At 40.8% G+C, this 23,768-nt stretch overlaps 1 protein-coding gene across 3 annotated transcripts; it reads right to left on the minus strand.

Annotated features, from left to right (window-relative positions):
• Positions 1-654: 654 nt before the first annotated feature.
• Positions 655-22,380, minus strand: HDAC10 (histone deacetylase 10). Of its 3 annotated transcripts, none has more exons than XM_061467537.1 (21): positions 22,272-22,380; positions 21,573-21,639; positions 20,560-20,694; positions 19,655-19,751; positions 18,897-18,994; positions 18,716-18,820; positions 18,434-18,502; positions 17,666-17,792; positions 17,087-17,152; positions 16,641-16,700; positions 16,199-16,288; positions 15,094-15,200; positions 13,411-13,478; positions 12,594-12,867; positions 12,045-12,135; positions 10,394-10,476; positions 9,845-9,898; positions 8,199-8,283; positions 7,582-7,767; positions 5,619-5,778; positions 655-1,720 (listed from the first exon to the last, which is right to left on the minus strand). In XM_061467537.1, the coding sequence occupies exons 2-21, from the start codon at positions 21,635-21,637 to the stop codon at positions 1,695-1,697; spliced, it is 2,046 nt and encodes a 681-aa protein (XP_061323521.1). In that variant the 5' UTR covers positions 21,638-21,639; positions 22,272-22,380; the 3' UTR covers positions 655-1,694. The 3 variants fall into 3 exon arrangements, with proteins under 3 accessions (XP_061323521.1, XP_061323520.1, XP_061323522.1); XM_061467536.1 differs by having other exon boundaries at positions 22,045-22,346; XM_061467538.1 differs by lacking the exons at positions 21,573-21,639; positions 22,272-22,380 and having other exon boundaries at positions 19,651-19,751; positions 20,560-21,547.
• Between the last annotated feature and the right edge of the window lie 1,388 nt (positions 22,381-23,768).

Genomic DNA, 23,768 nt, shown 5'->3' on the forward strand with positions numbered 1-23,768 from the left:
GTGAGCACGGCGCGGTCCAACAGCGCCGGGCTGCAGAGCTGGCGGGGTGCAACCCATCCCTGCGGTGCGTGCACGTATCGGGTGAGCCCAGCGTACGCGAAATAACACAGCGGTAACAGAGAGCAATAAACCACGGTCGGGGCCCGGGCTGCACACTGTGGCTGCAGCCGGCTGACCACACTTACAAACTAGTTCTACCAAGAGCACACGGTTTTCATCTTAATTCATGTTTTAATAAAATGCATCAAGATCTTAGAAAAATACATAGCAAAATACGACATTTCATAATTCAAACCATGTAAAAATTCAGCTGAATGAAGGCAAGTAAAAGCTATTTCTGAGAAAATGTTTGGGTTTGTTGTTTTTACCCTTGAAAATGCTGAACTGTCAGTTTTATTTATCTATTTATTTATTTCTTTTTTTTCCAGTGGAGAGAGAATAATTAACAAAAAAAAATCTGTTCTGAAAAGTTCTGAAGTTAACATTTGCCATTGCACAGCTTCCAATTTAAAGTAATTACTTTTTGGAATTTGAAGTTGAGTTTAAAGCAGAATCTTAATTGTCTTCAACTTTCATTTGTGAAAATGCTTGACATGGCTTTTAGTTTCTTTTGAAATAGATTTTCAGTTCAAAATGTTCAAGGATTGGCATTGGAAAGCAGTGCCAATGAGAAGGGTATCAGTGAGAACAGAAAATTGCAAAGACAGATTTAGTTACTAAGATAATGTCAAGCTGATCCCAGCAGCAACACCAGTATAAACATCATTTTTAGTGTTTAAAATTAAAAGGTCACATTATTGAAGTCCCAGTCACACAGAGAAGTGCTCTTAAACATGAGCCCTCAGTTACAATCTGGAATGCTGCAAAATAGGGCAGGCTGTGGCTATTGCCTCAGGATGTTATTTAATTTTGAGAATTGACATGATGTCAGCCTTAGACCACTACCAAACCTCTGGGGGTTTGGGGTTTTTATCTGTCACAGAAACAAGCTACGTTTGGAAAGAAGGGTGAGTGAAGTCCCCTCTACACTGCTCTATTCAATTATGTCAGGTTATAAATGCAATTTTTCTTTTTTCTCTCATGCCCATTCCCATTATCATCACAAGTGAAATTTTATTTCATAATCTGATACAAAGGATTCACCTAACATTGTCTGTTCTTTTAATTTTTCTAATGGACAGTTGTCAGTTGTAAAAAGGAAGAAAAGCAGCTGAACACCTACAGTGTGTGCATGTCCTGTATCACACTTGTGATGATAATGGTTGTTAAGCTTAAACTCCCAATGAAGCATTGGTAGTGGCAGCAGTGTAAGCACTTTTGCATAATGTTGAATAGTACTAAAATGTTTTGGCTGTTATGATTGCTCATTTCAGATGCCTGTCTTCTGGAATTCTTGAACTTGAGTCAAGCTACTGCATACAAGCCTGCTTTACAATGTCACAAACGACACAGGCCCCAGTTTGTAGTCATGAAGTACAGGAATTGTTTCAGGCATCAGTCCCAAATAACTAGTGCCGATATAGAATTTGCAGAGTTCTCCAGCTGAAAATACTCATTTAAACGGTTTTAAAAACAGAAGATAATTGTAAATGACCCTCACTCTGTTTAGAGATTGACCAGCTCTTTTCCTGGTGATTTAAAAGGCAACATGAACAGCAACACATTTTCTTCTGCTGTGTAAAATGATTCTGAAGTCAACTTCTTGAAATCCCATCCTTCACTGAAAAGACCAGTAAGAAGAACTGTTAATCAAAGATCATACCCCAATTCCCAACCCAGTAAGAACATTTTTATTGGAACCAGAACACTGCTCTTCGCCATTTCTTCTGAAGGAGAGACGGGCATTCTCCTTCAGAGAGATGCCCACCTTTATCCTTGCTTTTTCCATTGAAAAACAAAAGTTTATCTGCAGTACCTCAGCATGACTAATAACTACTGAGTTACACAGTATCACAGTATGCTAGAGATTGGAAGGGACCTCAAAAGATCATCTAGTCCAATCCCCCTGCTGGAGCAGGAACACCTAGGTAATGTTACACAGGAATGTGTCCAGGCGGGTTTTGAATGTCTCCAGGGAAGGAAACTCCACAACCTCCCTGGGCAGCCTGTTCCAGTGTTCCCCTCACTGAGAAGAAGTTTCTTCTCAAGTTTAAGTGGAACCTCTTGTGTTCCAGTTTGTACCCATTACCCCTTGTCCTATCATTGTTTGCTACTGAGTAGAGCCTGGCTCCATCCTCGTGACACTCCCCCTTTACATATTTATATACACTAATAAGGTCACCCCTCAGTCTCCTCTTCTCTAAACTACAGAGACCCAGCTCCCTCAGTCTTTCCTCATAAGGGAAATGCTCCACTCCCTTAATCATCTTAGTTGCCCTGTCCTTCTTGAACTGAGGGGCCCAGAACTGGACACAATATTCCAGATGCGGTCTCACCAGGGCAGAGTAGAGGGAAAGGAGGACCTCTCTCGACCTACTAACCACCCCTCTTCTAATACACCCCAGGATGCCATTGGCCTTCTTGGCCACAAGGGCACAGTGTTGGCTCATGGTCATCCTGTCGTCCACTAGGACCCCCAGGTCCCTCTCCCCTACACTGCTCTCTAACAGGTCATTTCCCAACCTATACTGGAACCTGGGGCTGTTCCTGCCCAGATGCAGGACTCTACACTTTCCCTTGTTATATTTCATCAAGTTATTCCCTGCCCAACTCTCCAGCCTGTCCAGGTCTCGCTGGATGGAAGCACAGCCTTCTGGCGTGTCAGCCACTCCTCCCAGCTTAGTGTCATCAGCAAACTTGCTCATAGTACACTCAATTCCCTCATCTAAATCATTGATGAATATATTAAATAATACTGGTCCCAGTACTTACCCTTGAGGCACTCCACTAGTTACAGGCCTCCAACTAGACTCAGCCCCATAGACTACAACTCTCTGGCTTCTCTCCTTCAGCCAGCTCACAGTCCACCTCACTACCTGATCATCCAGACCACACTTCCTCAATTTAGCTGTGAGGATGCTGTGGGAGACTGCGTCAAATGCTTTGCTGAAGTCAAGATAGACCACATCCACCGCTCTGCCATCATCCATCCACCGTGTTATTTCCTCATAAAAGGCTAAGAGATTGGTCAAGCCTGATTTCCCCTTGGTGAAGCCATACTGACTGCTCCTCGTAACCCTCTTATCCTTGATATGCCTTAAGATGGCACCAAGGATAAGGTGTTCCATCACTTTCCCAGGGATGGAGGTGAGGCTGACCGGTCTATAGTTACCCGGGTCCTCCTTCTTGCCCTTTTTGAAGACTGGAGTGACATTTGCTTTCCTCCAGTCCTCAGGCACCTCTCCCGTTTCCCAAGACTTGGTAAAGATGATGGAAAGTGGTCTAGCAATGACTTCCGCCAGTTCCCTCAGCACCCGCGGGTGCATCCCATCTGGACCCATGGATTTATGGATGTCCAGATTGCTCAACTGGTCTCTAACCCATTCCTCATCGACTAAGGGAAACCGCTCCGTTGACCTGACTTCATCTAAGGTCTCAGGGGTACAGGGCTCTTCAGGACTGCCCGCAGCAGAGTAGACAGAGACAAAGAAGGCATTCAGTAACTCTGCCATCTCTGTATCTTTTGTCACCAGGGCACCCATCCCGTTCATCAGTGGGCCTACACTGCCTCTGGTGTTAGTTTTATCTGCTGTGTATTTGAAAAAGCTCTTTTTGCTGTCCTTGACCCTTCTCGCCAGGTTTAATTCTAAGGAGGCCTTAGTCATCCTAGCTGCCTTCCTACATCCTCTAGCAGCAGCCTTATATTCCTCCCAAGTGGCTAGCCCCTCCTTCCATGACCTGTAAACTCTCCTCTTCCACTTAAGCATACCCAGCAATTCCCTATTTAGCCACGCAGGTCTCCTGGCCCTCTTCCTTGACTTCCTACGTGTCGGGATGCTCCGATCTTGAGCTCGGAAAAAGCAATCCTTGAACGTCAACCAACTATCTTGGGTCCCTTTACCTTCAAACAGCCTTGCCCATGGGATTGCTTGAAAAGGCCAAAGTTTGCCCTGCTAAAGTCCAGGGTTGCAATTCTACTTGCTATTCTACTGGTCCTACCACACAAGATCCTGAATTCCACCATCTTGTGGTCGCTGCAACCAAGGCAGCCCTCAACCCTTACTGCTTCGACCAGACCCTCCTTGTTAGTGAGGATGAGATCCAGCAGCGCTCCTCTCCTGGTTGGCTCATCCACCATTTGCAGGAGGAAGTTATCATCCATACACTGGAGGAACCTCCTGGACTGTGGCTGGGTTGCCGAGTGGTCCTTCCAGCAAACATCAGGGAAGTTAAAATCCCCCACGACGACCACGGCCTGTGACTGTGAGGCCGCTCTCGGCTGCCTGTAGAAGGCCTCGTCAACTTCCTCACCCTGATCTGGGGGTCTGTAACAGACACCCACAACAGTATCGCCCCTGCCAGCCTGCCCCTTAATTCTCACCCACAGACTCTCAACTCGCTCGTCATCTGTCCCTGGACAGAACTCAGTGCATTGTAGTTGCTCTTGCACATAAAGAGCAACCCCACCACCCCTCCTGGCTGGCCTGTCTTTCCTGAAGAGGACATAGCCCTCCATGACTATATTCCAGTCATGTGAGCTGTCCCACCACGTCTCTGTAATTGCCACCAGATCATAATCTCCTGACTTAACACAGGTTTCTAACTCCTCCTGCTTACTTCCCATGCTGCACGCATTGTGTACAGACATTCCAGGGAGCGAGCTGAGCACACCGATTTCACCCTAGGATTATAGGGGGCCTCCCAGTCTTCATCAATTCTGGAGTGCTGCCCCACTGGGGCAAGCCCAGCTACAACCCCATCCCCCTTTGAATCTAGTTTAAAGCCCTCCAAATGAGCCCTGCTAATTCGTGCCCCAGCATCCTTTTGCCTCTGTGAGACAAACCTTTCCCACTTGTCATTGTCCAGACTGGTGCCCTATAAAACCAGCTGTTATCAAAGAATCCAAAGCCCTGCCTGTAGCACCAGTCTCAAAGCCAATCGTTTATGAACTGAATCTTCCCATTCCTTCCCACATCATCAGTGGAAGATGGAAGGAGAGAGGAGAAGATCACTTGAGCCCCAGACTCTTTCACCATCTGCCCCAAGGCCCTGTAGTCTTTCTTCATCCCCCTCAGACTGCGGGAAGCAGCTTACTCCTCACCTGTCTGGAAGACCAGCAGCGGGTAGTAGTCTGTTCAGTGAAGTTATTTGTGGATGGGATGAATGCATGAAAGTGTCACCTGATTTGGCACTATATTCAGAAAACACATTAGGAGTCAGAGCCAGTGCACATCTCACATCTTACTAACTGTTCTTTAAGCATTTAACATTTTGGTCGTTTCACTTCAAGATTTTGGAGTAACAGTATTCAAAGTTCCCAAGGGTACACTTACTATGCTATGAATTTTGGTGCCTTCTGGCTGAAGTGGCAGAATTAAAGCATTCAGAATTTCATGCTTTTCACATTAGATCAATTGTTCCCACTGACTTCAATATCCCACTGACTACAAGGATCCAGCTGTTTTTTTTACCATCTTTTCAGAAACTTGCGTATCTAAAGATAAAACCAGACAGCTTACCTGAACACTGAAGCATTTTCCATTCCTGCTGAAATTGGTCTCTTAATATTTTTATTTGTTTTACTTTTTCCTGGGTAGGAGGTACAAAAACTCCAAAGTGAGGTGTAGAAGTACCCACTAATGCTTTGGCTACACTTTGCACTAAGTTTATCTCCGTATCCTATTTAAGAAGAAAAAAAATACTTCTGGTAACCAAACTTTCTTCGTTTCAGTAATACATGGAGTACTTTAAAACAAGCTTTTGTAATTAAGTTACTAGTATTAGTAGCAAGAATGAGGAACTTTCCTTTTTCAAATAAAAATGTGTCAAAATGGAGAAGGTTTTACTGATAAAGGCAAATTATTTTTTATCTCCTGTAAAATTTGTTTCTTTCAGAGAAGTAATCTCAGTTTTCCTTTAGTGACTGAAAAGAAATAATGCTGGGTTAAAGACAGAAAATATTAGGCAGGAAGGGGGCCATGCAGCTTGTTTATTTCGTGCACCATTTACTTTCTATAGGTAGAAAATAGAGATATATTTTCCTTCATCAAGAAGTGACTTTTCTGGACTCCGACAGTTCAAATCAATATCATTTGCTCGCAGAAATTCTATCGTGAAATGTTGATAGCATGTGAAGATTATTTAATTTGGAAGACTGCAACACTATTTTATTTTTAAGAGACAGAAGTATTTTTCAATTATTCTAAAAAGCCAAACACATGCATTAGAAACTCCCCAAAAATTACATAAACTTATTATGGAGCTACCTGCACAGTACCAGTATAAAAGTACCAGCCATTTCGAAATGATGCATACCCAACTTCCTTTTTACCTCCCAGTTTCCCTTTAGAATACCAATAATTCTTTCCATTTCATATTCCTAATTAGTAACATGCAAATACACTATTCATGTCTACTGCATATCAATGTACAAATTATTGTAGCTTGGACAGCTTAAATATCAGCACTGCAAATTAAATGACATTTGAGAACACTACAGAATTAAGTATGTCAAAACCCACTTAACTGCCAACTAAATGAATAGTGTATCTTTAAGTGGATACTTGCTGGGGAACAGATAAGAATATGTGAACAATTACTAGTTGTTTCTCATTAAAGAAGAGTTAGAAGGCACAAAAGCAATCAAAAGTTACTGTTTCACAGAACACAGACAGGAATCGTGTTACAGCCACAGGATGCTGCAGGGGCCAAGAGTGTAAACTGAGTTCTTTAAGAGATTAGATAAATTCATGGAAAATATGCTCACACTTACCACACACAGGTCTGGATACAGCGTCTGACTTCCTAAATTTAGAAATCTTTAAGGTGGTGATGTGTGGAAAAACTAGACTAGGGAAAGATCCGTATATTCTTCATTTCCTTTGCCATCCTCTCTACCAGAAACACATTGGGACTCAGTTATGTATTACGGCAGTTAAGGCCACTTAAAGGGTATGTGCCATTCTGATTTACCTTCTGCATGACTGAAATCATGTGTGATAAAGTACAGCATGGGGGAGAGAAGAAGAGGAAATTTAGTGGTTTATGATAAACAGGCCAATGGGCCGCTTACAGTGGGCCGCTTACAGTCACATTTCATGGAAAGAGGCCATACAGTTAACAGACACAAGTATCTCTTTTGAAGAGACAGCTTTGAGGAATGAATCCCAGGTGGAAAGGGAAGTTGTAGCAAATTGTCAGAACATCTACTGTTCATAGACATAACCATGGGCTTGCATTCATACCTCAGCTTCTCAGTGATGGAGGCTGCCTACAGCCCAGTACTCAGCTGTGTCTTGTTCTCAGGACAGAAAGAAATTTAGGCTGCTTGCATCATGAACTCAGGGGTACCAAAGGCAGTATAGGTACAGCCAATATCTTCTACTAGGCAGCCTGGAAGCAGTTCATACTACACGTGCTGCTGTTTGATTTCAGTTCTGTCCCAGCCACTTTGAAATACCACAGCTTAGCACTACTTCTTACCTCAATCACTGCAAAAATGCGAGATTCAGCTAATCCTTGTAGCAAAGCAAAAAGCAGAGAAATCCCACTTATTCCAAGGCTCCTGTTTGGTCCAACAGCTATTACTGTCAAGTTTGGTTGATAACTGTATGCTACAGGAAGAATTACTCCAAGTACAGCAGGAAAGAAATCATTTCCTTTGGCATCCTTTAACAACAAGAAACTGTTTAGCACACAGGTAAAGCCCCAGATTCCCAGATATAAACCAAAACAGTAAGGTGAATCTCAAAAAGCTTTTGATTGACCTAGGAAATTGGACACTCATCTATTCTCACAGCAATTTTTACATTAAGCATGCAGATTATTTATCTATTCTTTAATGTCTTCACGCTTTAACTCTGCCTTCTTGAAGATGAACCCCAGTAGCTACTGAAGGTTTCCACAGCCCTGTGCATTCTAATATACTCTACAGATCTGTGAAGGAGTAGTACCTTGGCAAGGGCAAGAAAAGGAAGTGTTTTCAAAGGTCCAAATTGCAGTGAGAGGTGTGATTCTCAGTGACATTTTATGAATCTGTAAATATATTCTACTGTTTAAAACATTTTTCTCTAACGTTGTTTCCAGAAAGTGAATCTTACCTCTTTCCAGCTTAGAGAAATATAGTGTTTGGAGCTGGTCTTTCCAAACTCTTCTTTCTCACAAATATGTACCATGAGTACTTTTCTGTAAATAAACACCACATCTGAGTATTTAATCAACAACTTCCAATGAGACAGAATTTTTCTTTCATCATTCTTTAAATACAAATTCATAACACAGGAGCAAGTAACTATTTGCATTAGTACATGCCTTAATGTAAACACTAATTAAAATGGAAATAATTTTTAAGGTAGTTTTTAAAGAAGAGTATTGAAAACTATGGGTAAATTACTTTTAAGAAAAAGGGGAAGTGGCAAAAAAAAAGTTATAGATAAGTAAAGATTACTTCCAATAAGGAACTCTGCATCTACAGCATGTGCCCCCTACAGTTATAGGAAGACTGTGCACATGGTTTTTAGTCATTTTAGTGTCTGAAATAAAAAGGTCACATTATTGAAGTCCCAATCACACAGAAAAGTGCTTTAAAAAAATGAGCCCTAAATCACAATCTGGAATGCTGCAAACAGAGCAGACTGTGGCTATTGCCTAGGGATGTTTATTTAATTTTGAGAATTGACATGATGTCAGCCTTAGGCCACTACCAAATCTCTGGGGGGTTGGGGTTTTTGTTATATACAATTCGATACTAACAATAATGTTAGTTATTATATTAGGGCAAATTACATGTCTTCTTTATTACTTTATATTTTCAATATTCTATGTCAGTAACAATCTAATTTTCATATAATATAGAGGGATTATTCTTTAAACCTAAATCTTAAAGTGGCATTTAGAGATAGCAGTTTCTCTTCAGAGATATATTTGGGGATGTTCTGTATTTTGTCTTATGCTAAACTTAATGAACAACATCTCATGACTGAATCCTTGGTGCAGATTTCACCATACATATCGACAACTCATAAACATTTATAAAGCCTTTGGGATGTGAATCCCTGAAGTTGGTCAATGAAAAACTGAACATGAGCCGGCTTCAGTGTGCGCTTGCAGCCCAGAAAGCCAACTGTATCCTGGGCTGCATCAAAAGGAGCGTGACCAGCAGGTCGAAGGAGGTGATCCTGCCCCTCTACTCTGCTCTTGTGAGACCTCACCTGGAGTATTGTGTCCAGTTCTGGTGTTCTCAACATAAAAAGGACATGGAACTGTTGGAACAAGTCCAGAGGAGGGCCTCCACGATGATCAGGGGACTGGAGCACCTCCCGTATGAAGACAGGCTGAGAAAGTTGGGGCTGTTCAGTCTGGAGAAGAGAAGGCTGCGTGGAGACCTCATAGCAGCCTTCCAGTATCTGAAGGGGGCCTACAAGGATGCTGGGGAGGGACTCTTCATTAGGGACTGTAGTGACAGGACAAGGGGTAACAGGTTAAAACTTAAACAGGGGAAGTTTAGATTGGATGTAAGGAGGAAGTTCTTTACTGTGAGGGTGGTGAGGCACTGGAACAGGTTGCCCAAAGAAGTGGTAAATGCTCCATCTCTAGCAGTGTTCAAGACCAGGCTGGACAGAGCCTTAAGCAACACTGTTTAGTGCGAGGTGTCCCAGCCCATGGCAGGGGGGTTGGAACTAGATGATCTTAAGGTCCTTTCCAACCTAAACATTCTATGATTCTATGAAGTAAAGAGAAATCTCACCCATCTTCTGTATTTGGTCTGATTTGCATGTCCCCAACAAATATACAAAGCACTCTGCAGAAAACAAAGAAAAATATGCATACATTTATATCCACAAGTATTTTTTTCTATTAGTGCAATTTGTTTAAAGAGTTTGCATGTAGATTACATGCATAAAAATAATGTATATTGTTTCTGAATTTGATCCATTAAAAGTACAAAGAAAAAACATTTATGACAGCTCAAGGGAAGTTCTTTTCACCCACCAAATACTTTCCAGAAAAAATGAAACCAAGATAATGTACTTGGACCAAAGACAATAAAAATCTGACAAAGAAAACATAGGCTAGCACAGCAGTCATCCTTACAAGTGTTTTGCCTTTGGTAAGGCAAAAGGGGTTCACTAGCATTTACAATACTGCCTAACTAGATACTGAAAATGCTTTGCATATGGAGATGCTATTTGTTTTAAAATTAAGGCTTTGAAGGCTGTTTGCCATACTTCAAACACCCAGTATCTTATTTTTACATTTTGTCAAACATCCCCAAATGCAAAAGATACAAATTCACCTTTGAAATCCAAACTGAACAGAATGTCTTAGTGCAACAGGAACAGACACAGCAGTGGGGGATACTGCAATTCCATTGCATACCTGCAAAATAGATTTCTCATTCAGAATTAATGCTGCACAAGATGATGCCTTTTGTATCAACTGTCTTTTTTCTTGTTTAGATGTGACATTCAAACAAAGCTACTGCTGTATGAAAAGAATCTTATTGATCTATCATAGTAGGGTTAAGAAAATGTTATTAATTCATTTCCTACAGAAAGGCCATAGTTGATTGTTATACCAAGGGCTGTTCTGTAACTTCGTAAGTATGGTGCTGTGCTAAAAGGCAACTGTAAAAATAGCTTTTGCAGGAGAAGGTCATATTTACTGGTTCTCTTAGATAGCCTGCAGATTGGATACACTCAGTGCGCCAGTAGGCAAACTGCATCAGAAATATACATCCTATGTAAAGGAGGTCATCCCTGAATTCTAATTCTGACTCTTCCTTTAACCTAGGCAAGCTATTCCTTTCTGGAAAATTCAATGGCGGTATTACTCACTCAGCCTTTCATGTTTCATTTATGTTATGTAGTGCTTTGAACTTCACATGAAAGCTAAGCAAAAAGATAATGCATGCTCTCTCTGCTCACTCCTCTTTGTATATGTCAACACAAAAAGCTCAGCTTAGCTTCTGTAGCTCATGGGATGTTCTATTTCTTTACTTTTTTTTTTTCTATTTATAGTCTTTCCCGGAGGTATGAGCAGTCTACAACATTAGAAGTTTGTCCTTGAGATCTACATATATCCGTTCCAACAACAAGAAGGTGGCTTAAAAGAAAAAGGCCATTCTGGCAGTTACTCTTACTTGCTGGCCTGGTACTTTAGAAAGAGCTTTTTCTTCAAAGGGAAAGACTAATTTATTATGATGTAGTATTCTTAACTTGTTTGCAATTTTTCCTCTTTGCTTCTCCAACTTTTTATACATAAATACAAACATGTACCCTCCCGGCCTGCCTCCTCTTCATTCCTGACCCTGCAAGAATCAGAATGCCGAGCTGGAATTACTCTGTTCAGAATCACAGCACAGTGGGGGTTTTAACAGCTTCACTAGCTGGCAGGGGGTGTGTGCACGTATAAATCAAAATTTACTATGAGTAAGCTGTTGTACAGATAATGGCAAATGGGTGCAGCTGCACACAGCACGGCATCTTGTACTGAAAGGTAATGCAGAAGTCTCCCCTAAGACAGGAGGCAAAACTGTGCATTAAGAGAGGAAATTTTTTTTACATTTCATGTTCAGATTTCTTGCTGCTGCTCACTAGTGCTTGACACACCAGCTTCTGCTCCCCTCAGCTGGAAGACAGAATGCATGGCTCACCTCTGTGTCTGATAGTGATGAGAAGGTTCTTACTGGCTCATATTCTTTGGGCAACACAATGTCTTGCCCAAAGATCATTAGAAAGATGTCTTTGGGTTAACCACAATCCCTACATAATTTTTTTTCATCTTGAATATTCTTGTAGTTAAGCACATTCTAGATGAGGATAGGAGGGTTGTGAACTACACAGTAACTAATATCTGGACAACAATACAGTAGAAGGAAAAGTCAGAGGAAGCTAACTCTCCTCCTAGCCTCCTCCACCCCCAAGATTGAAACAGTTTATTATTACCTCCTTCTTAAGTATTTTATCTAGGACAGCCAACACACTGCCAAGAGAGAACAGAGTTTTGTCCTCTTTCACAATGTCTACGTAAAAGCCACTGTAAAATAAATGGTATGAAGAAAACTTAGGTTAGAGGCAATATGTTCAACAAGGACACAGTTAACAGTATTTTGCAGTTAGTACTGATGCTGTAATATTTATATAGGTGCTACACATTGATTCTCAAAACCCCAGCTCTATCAGGAAGATGATAACACTGAAATAGTTTTATCTATTATCTAATATTATCTAATTATCTAACAGTTTTATCTATGTATCTCCACTGAAATAGTTTTATCTGAAAGTATTTTGATTAAGTACTTCAAAGAACTAAACTAAAGGCTGTGAGTGATAACTAACACCAATGTCTTAATTTTTCAAAAGAAGAAACTCTGACTATAACTGAGTAGACTAAAGCCTAAAAGATGGCCATGGCAGAGACAGAGCTAGGTGGCAGTCTGCACAGAGACCTCTCATCCTCGTAATTAGGTTGAAAATTAAATAAACAGGACCAACCTGACAAGAGCTTTGATTTCACTTTTGTCCATTTCCTTCACCAAATGAACAGGTCCAGGGAGAAAATGTGCTGACCCTTTAGAGTCAATTGTTGTTGCTGTTTTGATGGGAGGCACTGGAAATAGAATGTTTTTCATGTGCAGTTCCAAAAACCTTTCTACTTCAACAATTTTGTTGTTGTTAGTTATCTTAGATTCATGCTCTGTGGAGGGACTTGGATCAGCTTTTGTTAGTAGGTGTGATTTGGTGCTCAAGTTTTGTAAAAATGATACGTCTAGAGAGAGAAAAAAAAAAGAGGGGGCTTAACATGTATTAATCCCCGAGCAGTGCGTTAACATTTGGCTACATATATTGCAATAATTATATTATTAACGTACAGATGTAGATTACGAAACAGTACATCTGTATTCGTAATATGCATATTTATTTCTATGTACCAGCTACAATGTTTCCTGCCACAGATGTTACTTTTCAGTGCTGCTACATTTGTTTTAATCTAGCAAAAGGTCATAAATTACAATAAACCTTATGCCCATACTTCCAACACAGAAAACAGCACCCTCAAACAAAGATATCAAAGTGCTAGTTTTTGGCATGATGCAAACATAATCATCAAGCCAAACATCAGCTTCAGAAGTTCTTTTCAGACCAGCTGAAGACATGGCCTTGAATGAAGCCTCAAACTGCTTCATCAGTCAGTTGATGAATAACTGGTAGTTCAATTATTTTAATCCATTGGTATTAATCTTAATCATTTTGAATTTCTATATGAATCCATTTACTAATCACATTTGCTTGAGGAAAGAGAAGCAGTTACCTTCATACATCAACCACTTCCAGTAGGGTTTGTGGGCTGCTCTCACATTTTGAATAGACTCAACAGCACTACAAAGGAAACAGGATAAACAGTATTAGCAGTAATGAAAATAAAGGAAACAAATGTACCTCAAAGAAAAAGCAAAACAAAAAAAAATCCAACTGAAAATGAACAAGCTCTGGTCTCCTCTGAGAATACAGAACAGAATGAGAGCCAGTGGGCAGATTGCTTGGAAAGATTAGATTCAAAAGTAAGAAAAAGAAAAGTGAAGAACAACACATGCAGTATGTGCACACATTTACACACACGGAGTGAAATCCCAACCCTGATCTTGGAGGAAGCACACCTGTGCCTGACTTCAGGAGAGGCAGGGTTTCACCTGTCTTTGTCAGACATTTTATCTACACAATGTAAAGATGTCATTGGATTCACTCAAAAGCAAGCCTATCTGTTCAGTAACCAAGCAAATTGCATTCCCTGCTATTCTTTGTGTTGAAATCCCTTTTATCACTGGTTATTTGCAGAACTACTGGAAAACGGTCCTATTATGTCAGCTCTCCTACAAACATAATTAAGATCATGTTAAACCCAGGAGAAATTCTGTGTACTTGGAGATTATTTGTAAGGTGTTCAGGTGCTTGACTAATATAATGGATAAATATGTAATCAACTCTGTATTACCAGCAAACAGATGCTGGAACTGGTAGAGAAAAAGTGATACAGGGGGTATGGGATGTGCTTGGAGCAAAATAACCACCTTTGCTCCATCAGAGTTTATACACAGCCTGTGTATATTACACCACTTCCCTGACTGATCTGAGATCCAAGTTTTAACCAGTGCAGCCAACTGGTAGGAGCTGCCACCAGAATGCATAAGAAGCATTACTACTGGAAAAAACTCAGGACAACTATTGAGGTGGGAGAGGGACTGAGGATGGAACTTGGAGATGTAGGGGAGATAGTATAGACAGGTAGAGAGAAAGGTGCTGTTTAGATCTGGGACTGATTGAGGCCCAAGGTTCAGAATGCTTTCCTAGGTCAGATTCACCACTGTGCAAACACAGTCCTACTGTCTCCAAAAAGAAGTTAGACTCAAAGTTTAATTATCTTGGTTCAGGTCAAGTGCTTTTGCACCCCAAGCTGTGATGCTCCAAATTCCAGAAACAGGAGGAGTCATCACAACTGGCTCCACACAGAATAAGCTCTCACTGACAAGAGAAAGGTCAGCTCCAGCTATTGCTGTACTACAGCAATGAAATGGCTTTGAAGTCTGAAGAACTAATCCTTGCTAATACATTCTTTCCCAAATGCTGGCTCTTGTTAACTGGCATTGCCTTGATTACAGTAGGATTGTGTCAGCCTTGAGTGAGATAGATCTCTACAGGATAACAAGGTCCAAAATTATAAGCCACTAAATTCTCACAACTTGAAGTAATTTCAGAAACAGACGTATACAAAACTGTACCTTGACTTTTTTTTTTTTAAGTTATCCAGAGCAGAAAATAAGATAATATAAACCATCATATTAAAACCTTAATATACCACCAAACCAGGTGTACCACTTCCTGAAGCATGGTATAAAGCATCACATTAAAACCTTGCTTCAGCAAAATGTTCAAAGCATGCACATCTTTACCTCTGTGATAAATACATGAGTGGTTCTAAAATTCTTCATATGCTTACCTTAGGCAAGGTGCCATTTCTCCAGTTATTTGAGGTATAGGATCTCCAAGCAAAGTCCTTACAGTCATGCAGACGGATTCAGACAATGACTTCAAATGGTACCCACCCTAGAAAAAAGGTATTTCATGTCACTTAAGGAACAAGTACTTGTAACATCCTTCTGAATATCATCATGGAAAACAATTAAACTTTTGAAATATATCTGAAATTATAGAAATGGAAGATGATACGCAAGTACATCTAAGTCAATGACTTCCAATATAAGACCAGTTAAGTTAGAGGCTGTTTTCTGAAATTCACTGGCATCCTATGGTTTGACTCATTTTATCATGGTTCAATTAATTTCTGAAATCAGACATGACTTTTTGATGCAAACCCTGGAAACATGCCTTCTCCTTTCCTATCTGTGATACGCTATCTTCATCAATTCTGATGGAAGACTCCTTAGAAAGCAAATATCACTGTCTTCTAAAATGTCTGTGTATGGGAAATCTCCCTCAGCCTGACACTTTTAAGACATGATTGTCCTAATGGTTTTGCAGAATTTGGAGAACAACTGAAGACAGATTGAAAACTGCTAGATTGCAGATGACAGACTTCCTGCACACCATCTGTGGAGCAGTCACACCATCAGCATTAGGAGGGGAATTTAGTAAAGGCTCCATTACTAAGTTAAAAGTATATTTAGGTTAAGGGGTTTTTAAGCACTCCTGGAGTTAAGACATAAATTGTAATGGTAATGCAGCTTATTCACTAAATACATTTTAATGAGTGTGGGACTGTCCAGAGCAGCAGGCTAGTCACTGTTTACAAGAACTGAACATATTTGTGGAGGATATGGATTTTTTTGACAATGACCATATGCTCCTTTTTCAAAATGTTAAGTTAAAAAAAAAAAACAAAACAAACCCAGTTTTTAAGACATGTATTTCTTTTAATGTATAACAGTACTGTCAAACCTTAGCCATTTTTGCATTCCTGATTCTCAAAAGATAAAAAGAATGAATTATTTTGTCAAGAACTTTTACTTCCTAGCTTCTACCTTGCCCTACATGGCTCTAATACAAAGACCCTTCCCCTGGGGGTACATTTTACAAGTCATTACCTCTAGGATGACACACAGCTTGCCATTAGCCAACTGCATCAGGAAATGGGTAAGGTGGGCAAAAACTTCGGGAGTGGCATTCATCTGACCCTAAATCAAAGAAAACATTTTGAGATGAAACCCTGAACCAAAACATTGGTAAAAAATCCCCATACAATCTGAAAAACATGAGTCTGAGTTGGAATACTGGAACACTTGCCTTTTATTGTATATAACAAAATGCTGAACCAACCGCTTTAAAGGTGCAACCCCCCCCCTATAATTATGCCTATTGAATAATTTGCCTTTACATGTTTTGTTGTAGTATTTAATGAGTAGCTTGGGTCAACTTAAAGACTCAAACATGTATTTATAGCTCAGAGAAAGTGATATTCATAGGACATTGAAGAGGTAGATCAAAACAGATTTATGTCTGACAACAGAAAGGCCACAAGTTACTTACTTCGGGGTCACCAATTCCAGAATCATATCCAGAAGAGACAATGACCAGCTCAGGATCAAACTGTTATAAAACAGAGAGAGTTGTAGCACATTCTTATGCCCTGTTTTCAATTTTGTACTGGAATTCAACAGTACCATGTTCAGCTGGTATTTCAGCTACAATATGAACACAAAGATTCTCCTTGAATAAACACTAAGATCACACTTTTACACTATTTTCATTCCTCCAGAGAAGTTGCAGATCATAGTATTGAATATCTAAAAGCTAACATTCCTCAAACACTATTCAGTTGATCAGGACATCAGTCATACCAGCGGAAATAAGGTGTTAACTATGCTACTGGCAATTCCTGTATTTCTACAACATTCAAAGGTGTCTGCTTAAGAAGTACTTAGGAAGGAGGTTTTGGTTTTGCTATTCATATAGCAGAGAAGAAAAAAAAATACCTCAAAAGCCACTGGAAGCAACACATGGAAGAATGCAGCAAGGTAATCTGAATTTCCCATCCCAACCTGCAAAATATCAGAAATAAGGTCATATTTTCCTGTTGTAATAACAAATTTTCTAAGGTTTCTTTAAGACTTTAAGGAATGATAGTATCAAAAGTTAAGGGAACCTTATTATGAGGTCAGGTAAAACAAACTCAATTCAAGTAAGGTGCATTAATATCCACTGAAGTATGAGCTTCAGTTCTCTGCTGAGCAAGGATGGATGTAATCATCTCCTGAAACACTTTCTGATTTGATGGCAAGATATTATAGAAAAAACAAATATGCACATATTTGCACATCTTCCTCTTTAAAACAAAACAAAAAACAAATAAAAAAAAAAACTAAAATAATGAAAAAAGCATTATCACATTCTTAGCCATATTTCTCTGCAGACATTCCAATGACAGGAAGGATGTACACTATGCTAAGACATCTGCCACGGATGAAAAGCAGTACACTTCTCAGAAAGCATTATGTAAAGCATGAGATACAAAGCTACTGCATTTGCTTTGTTGTGCTGTAAACAACATTTACCTTATTCCAAGGCAAATTTATGTTAAAACCTTTTCCTCTTCCCCGACCCACAGCATCATAATCAGATTCTTTGAGTGATGGCCAGAATTCCTGATGTTCATAGCGATGCCAGGAAAAATACAAAACACTGAAAGATATACATAACAAATCCAACTTGACAAATTATTGTGGAACTGACTTTATATCCTGAACCTGGTGACTGCATTGATTGAAAGTAATAAAATAGAATTGTCTTTTCTCCTTAGTTTTCTTAAGGGACTTGGACTGTGAAACTTAGCATAGTAGGTCCTGTGGCAAAATTAACCTGCTAAAAATTTCTTGGATGCATGCAGTCCATTCAGCTCAAAGACAGGGCATTTTTAGAAGAGCAGACTTGTTTCTAGAACCTACTTCTGTGGCTTTTCTGAAAACAATATAAAGCTCATGTATTGTATCCAACTACTACTTGGATACTTCAACTGAGAGGTCTGTGAATACAGAGAATAGATGTACTGCCTGAATACTGACATGGAGAGATCTTATTACTGGCAAACCAAGGTAATCATATCAGTCATTTTGTGTTTGCTACTCTTTACAATAGAGTATATTTACATATTTTTCTTTTTGTTATATTTCCCCCTCTATTTTATAACAAGTAGAAAACAACAACTAAAATAGCAAGGAGAATGTTTTGTAAAATTATAGTTTTAGAAATTTAAGAAATCTTATTCTCTCCAGAGTTAAGCAATCTTTTACCAGCTAATATAAAAAAACTAAAATTGTTCAAACCTTGGATCCTCTTCAAATATATACTGAGTTCCTTGCCCATGATGCACATCCCAGTCAACAATCAGGATTCTGCACAGATCAGTAAAAGAAAACATTCAGCAGAACCACCACAGCATCTTAATCTAGAGGAGGTATAGGTATAGATTAATATGTTTTACTGACCTAAAACATATATGATGCCCAGAAAGCTCTAGAAATTAATCTAAAACAGTACAATGTCAGAGTTATCTAAATGACAAATTGGGGTATGAAAAGCTTCTCTAGAGCCAACCATGCACTTACCTGTGTAGACTGTATTTCAGTTTTGCATATTCTGCTGCAATAGCAACATTGTTGAACAAACAGAACCCATTAGCTGCACTTCTCTGGCTGTGGTGACCTGGAGGTCTAAACCAAAGTTTTAAATAGTTACAACAAAAGAATTTTTGGTAAGAAGTGAAAACTTTCTCACCTATTTTCTTACCTTACTAATGCCATTCCATTGCACACTTTTCCGGACATCAGAGCATCCACCAGCTGCAAAGTTGCTCCTACCGCTAGCTTGGCACAGCGGTAAGTGTTCTGAAAGAGACTCATAGTTGCCATCAATCACTAATCAGCTTATTTAAAGTAATTACACGTGACATGCTTTTGTACCCCAACAGCAAATTGTCTGGAGATAATTCTACCCAACTGAAGTTGTATGCAGATAGTTGAAAGCATTATTTTACAACACAGATTCCAATATGCTTTTGACTAGATTTACCTGTGATAACCTTATCCTTTATAAGGATGCTCTCTCTGGAGCAGTTAAGAAACATGGGATGGACATACTGAACTGACTAATGGAATAACTCTTTGAGAGTAAGGAATGAAACCTTACAGAGGCAAAACGTGAAGGACCTCACCTGCATTATCTAGCCAAACATTCAAGAGCAACTGTTACCAAGATAGGATTTGTAGCTCACTAATGGTCTACAGTGACATTAAGTGACAAAAATAGAGCTAAAATTTGGGTAGTGAGCTATACTGGCATGATATAATTAAAAAACAGATGACAGGACACTTAGCCAATTTAAATTATAGCATTATACTAAACTTGAAACAGATAACATCATAAATGCAAGTCTATTTAAATAGCAAAAAAATGTATTGCAAATTTTGCCCTACTTAGGAAAGTGTCAATTGGATGGATGCAGTAACACAAATACTCCCACAGAGGAAGCAATTTAACTTACACACCGGATGAAAGAAGAAAGCATCGTAATTTCCAGAGACTTTTTTCAGTTCCTCTTCATTCATTGTTTGGGTGCTTTTTGCCACTTCTAAGTATTCCGAACTGCAGAGGACAGAAAGTTGCAACACTTCACTAAGCAATTAAAAAGGATTTTTTAAATGTGAAATGCAATGAAAAGTAGCAGAACGTATGTTTAAAGGGGCTGTGGTATTTTGCAAGTCCAATAGATACTCTGGAATGCCAGTTGCAGGGTGTAGTGAAAAAAGTAAGGAGCGCTTTGAAAGTAAGGGTTCTTATATGTCATCATGCTCTGCTCCCGACTCCCCATGCCTCTCAGAAGGCTGCCCTCACACTCCCTGACAACTGCAAATGAGTGTACAAGCAGCACACAGAACCATATGCAGTTGGCTGCAAAATCATCACACTGAAATGAAAAATACTAGAGCAGATTTCATTGCCATGACTTCAGAATGGGCAAGCTGCTGTTCCCCGACAGAATTAGCTGTGAAGTTTCTCTGTTCAGTTTGCTCTATCTCAAAGACACTTGGAAGAAACATAAGGTTATTATCTTTCTAAAAAAATACTCATTTTTCTACACATTTTGAAGTCTCTTCACAATTTTGATTAGAAGTTTACTTCTGATCCTATGTATAAATCAGCATTCATTGCTTAAGAACCCAAAGAGTGAGAATGGGGATTCAGTGGAATAGCAGATTCATACTTCAGCACCTACATCATACTGAACATCATCTGTCTAACTTTGAGTGTGATGCATTTTCCATTGAAATTACTGGAAGTCACTGGAAGTTTTGGAGCAGATCTTTTCAAATGGAGTGAAGTATGACCTAGAAGTATGAGATTTGTTACTTCATTGAATTAACCTGAATGGTGATGAAAGTATGTTTCAGACCTGTGAACCAACAGGATCTCCTCCTCGCTTCCTTCTCTGGCAGGCACATGGACACATCTTTCCAACAAATGATAACACTTCAGCTGCGTATAAGAGGAAGACAGCCTTTCTGGCACTTCAATATCGCAAACAGGACTAAAAATAAGCAATAATAGTATCACTATAAAATCATACTACCACAGCTAACAAATACACTTCATAATGCCTAGCTTTTAATTTCGCATTGTAAGAACATTCATTACCCTCATAGAGTGATATGTGGGATTAAAAGAGAAATACAGTCTTTAAACACTCTTTGCTTTGGAATTGGGCCAAAAATTGCTTCTAAAATATGCAAGCTGAAAAATATGTATGGTTCTTAAATCAAAAAGAAACACCATGGCATCATTTTTTGTTTGCCCTCTCACCACTGAAAGTAGCAATGCTTAACTACAGACACAGGAATGCTGAAATGAAAAGCTGTAGATTACAATGAAGGTGAACAGGGGAGAAGTGGGTTTGGGAGAGAAGACAACAATGGGCTGGTACTCTGGCACTGCAAAGGTATTAACCTAATCTATGTAAATTTAGGCAAGTGTCATATACCAATCTCTAACTGAATTTAATTGTCAGCTTTTATCTGAGTGAGTATATCCACATATGCTCATAAACATATATCACATCTACAAGATAAATGATCCTTTAGGTTTATAAACTATTTAATTAGCTTAAAATACTTTATTTAGGGGGCTACTCAGATGCCTAAACCTAACACTTCTTGTTAAGGCCTGCCAGCCTGGAGACCTAAAGCTTCTCAAATCCAGTTTCAGACTATCATCACAGCACCTGGATGCAAACTGGGAATAAAATAAAAACTTTTCTACAAAAGGAAAGACTTCCCATTTACTAGGAAAATTACAGTGTTATCTACCACTGGGTGTTTCCTATTACATTTACAAAACCTGCATTTACTTGGTACTTCTCTCAGAAGTCCTGGTAAGAATCTATTAATGAAAACGACGGCAGTGACTTACTCTCTCCAAAGTAGTTTGTGAGTGGTCATCTCCTCATCATAAATCAGCGCTGTTCCCGAAGCCATTACTACAGACATAACCAAAACAAAAATCCCAAGACATGTATTTCAGGCAGGAAAGAAAATCTCTTAAAACAAATTTAATATTATATTAGCTAGTGAGACTATATGTACACATATCTGCTGCAGGACAATTCTGCACTTTAGGCTTTGTACTTAACAGAACAAAATCAAAGAAAATCATTTAGCACTCCTCCTGGAGGAGCCAGGCAGCAATGCAAACTCGAAACCGGATGCATGAAGGCAGGATTCAAGATTACCTGCATTTTGGAGACCTGGGTGCAGGGCTTTGTGGTGTAGGTGAAGGGGCTGTGTCACCCCTCCAAGCCCCTCTAGTCCACGCTCAGCTTCGCAAAGACTGCTGAGGACCTGAGCACCGGCCTCCTCATCTGCCATTACACAGAGATACTTACCTGACACGGCTGATGTGAAGGGAAACAGCAACTTGTGAAAACTTAAGTTATAAAGCCACGAAGTTGAAAAGCAGCATCCTATACACCGCGGACGACACAGTTATAGGGGTCTGCTGGGTTCAAAACTCTATCGGTCTTCCAAAACCCCCGAAGCATTTAAGAGAAACAAAGAAACCGGTGTGAAAAAGAGGGTTAAGGTGCACACTGGGCCGCCAGGCCGCCTACACCGAAGCCCTGGAGCCGCCGGAGGGCGCGTTACAGCGGGCCCGTTCTGCTCCGCGCCGCCCGCCTGCCGAGGAAGCCCGGCAGTCCCAGGCGCCCTCCCGGTGGGACTGCCGCGCCCGGGCCACCCCGCAGGCCGCGGGCAGGTCCAGCCTCCGGAGTCGGTGAGGGCGGGAAGCCGGGACGCTTCAGCCGCCGCCTGGGCCCAGCCGCCGGGAGCGCCGCAGCTCGGCCGAACGCTCCTCCCGCGGCCGCGACTCTGGGAGTGCCGGCGGGAGTCCCCGCCCTGCGGCCGGCTCTGAGAGCGGCGGGAGCGGGATGGGAGCCCCTGAGCCTGGTTTTCGGCCTCAGTAGTGCCGCTGTTCCTCACATCGCTGCGTCCCGGGGAGCCCTGCAGTACACACCAAAGAAACGTTCACTGTGAAGTGCGCCTGGCGGGCTGGATTGTGTTGTCACGCCAAGGCTGGTTCAACCACGGGAGCTGGGTTTTAGTACGTAACAAATCCAACCAAGAGAAATACAAACCCAACCAACCTACCAAAACAACAACAGCAACAAAGCAAGCAAAAAAAAAAAACCCAAACCAAAAAACCAAAAAAAACCCCACCACCCCTGGCCTGCAGGCTGTCCTTTAATATAAATAAAATAAAAACTTTAACTGATTGCTCCTTCGTTTTTGCAGAGCAGCCAGACTCCCATTCCCAGCAGGCAGCACCAGAGCCCAAACCTCTCTGCACCAAGCCCAGGTGCCAATGCTTCTCCTGCCAGTTCTGAGCAGGTCATCACAGAATGGTTTGGTTGCAAAGGACCCTAAGATCATCCAGTTCCAATCCTCTGCCATGGGCAGGGAGACCTCCCACTAGGACCAGGTCGCTGCAAGCCCTGTCCTACCTGCCCTTGAACACTGCCAGGGATGGGGCAGCCACAGCTTCTCTGGGCAACCTGTGCCAGTGCCTCAGCACCCTCATAGTGAAGAATTTCTTCCTAATGTCTAGCCTAAATCTCCCCTCTTTCAGTTTAAAGCCATTCCCCCTTGTCCTGTCACTACATGCCCTTGTAAAAAGTCCCTCTCCAGGTTTCTTGTAGGCCCCCTTTAGACACTGAGGCTGCTCTAAGGTGTCCCTGGGGCCTTCTCCAAGCTGAACAAGCCTGATTATCTCAGCCTGTCAGTCGGGGGAGGCTTCACAGCCCAGGGGGCTGCTGAGGAGGAGCCTCGGGAAGGCCCTTCAGCAACAGCCGGCATGTGCCTAGCAGCCAGCTGCCTTTAAATATTTACCACTTTTCCTGCAGGGACCAGGCCAGACGCAGCAGGATCAAATGAACTGTGCTTTGGAACAACCCACTTTTTGCTAAGCAGTGACTTCATTATACAGTATAAACTGAACATAGACTGTGTCAACTTTTTTTTCCCCTCGCTTTCTTCTAGTCTTACAGTTCATGGTAGAAAGTGATGGAGCAAGTGCCTTCAGGAGCATGCATACAAATCTGCACTTACAGAGGAC

Source organism: Pezoporus flaviventris, unplaced genomic scaffold, assembly GCF_033815535.1.
Source record: "Pezoporus flaviventris isolate CSIRO_AGI_PZ_B2104156 unplaced genomic scaffold, CSIRO_AGI_Pfla_v1 ptg000045l, whole genome shotgun sequence".
In the NCBI taxonomy this organism is placed as follows: Eukaryota; Metazoa; Chordata; class Aves; order Psittaciformes; family Psittacidae; genus Pezoporus; species Pezoporus flaviventris.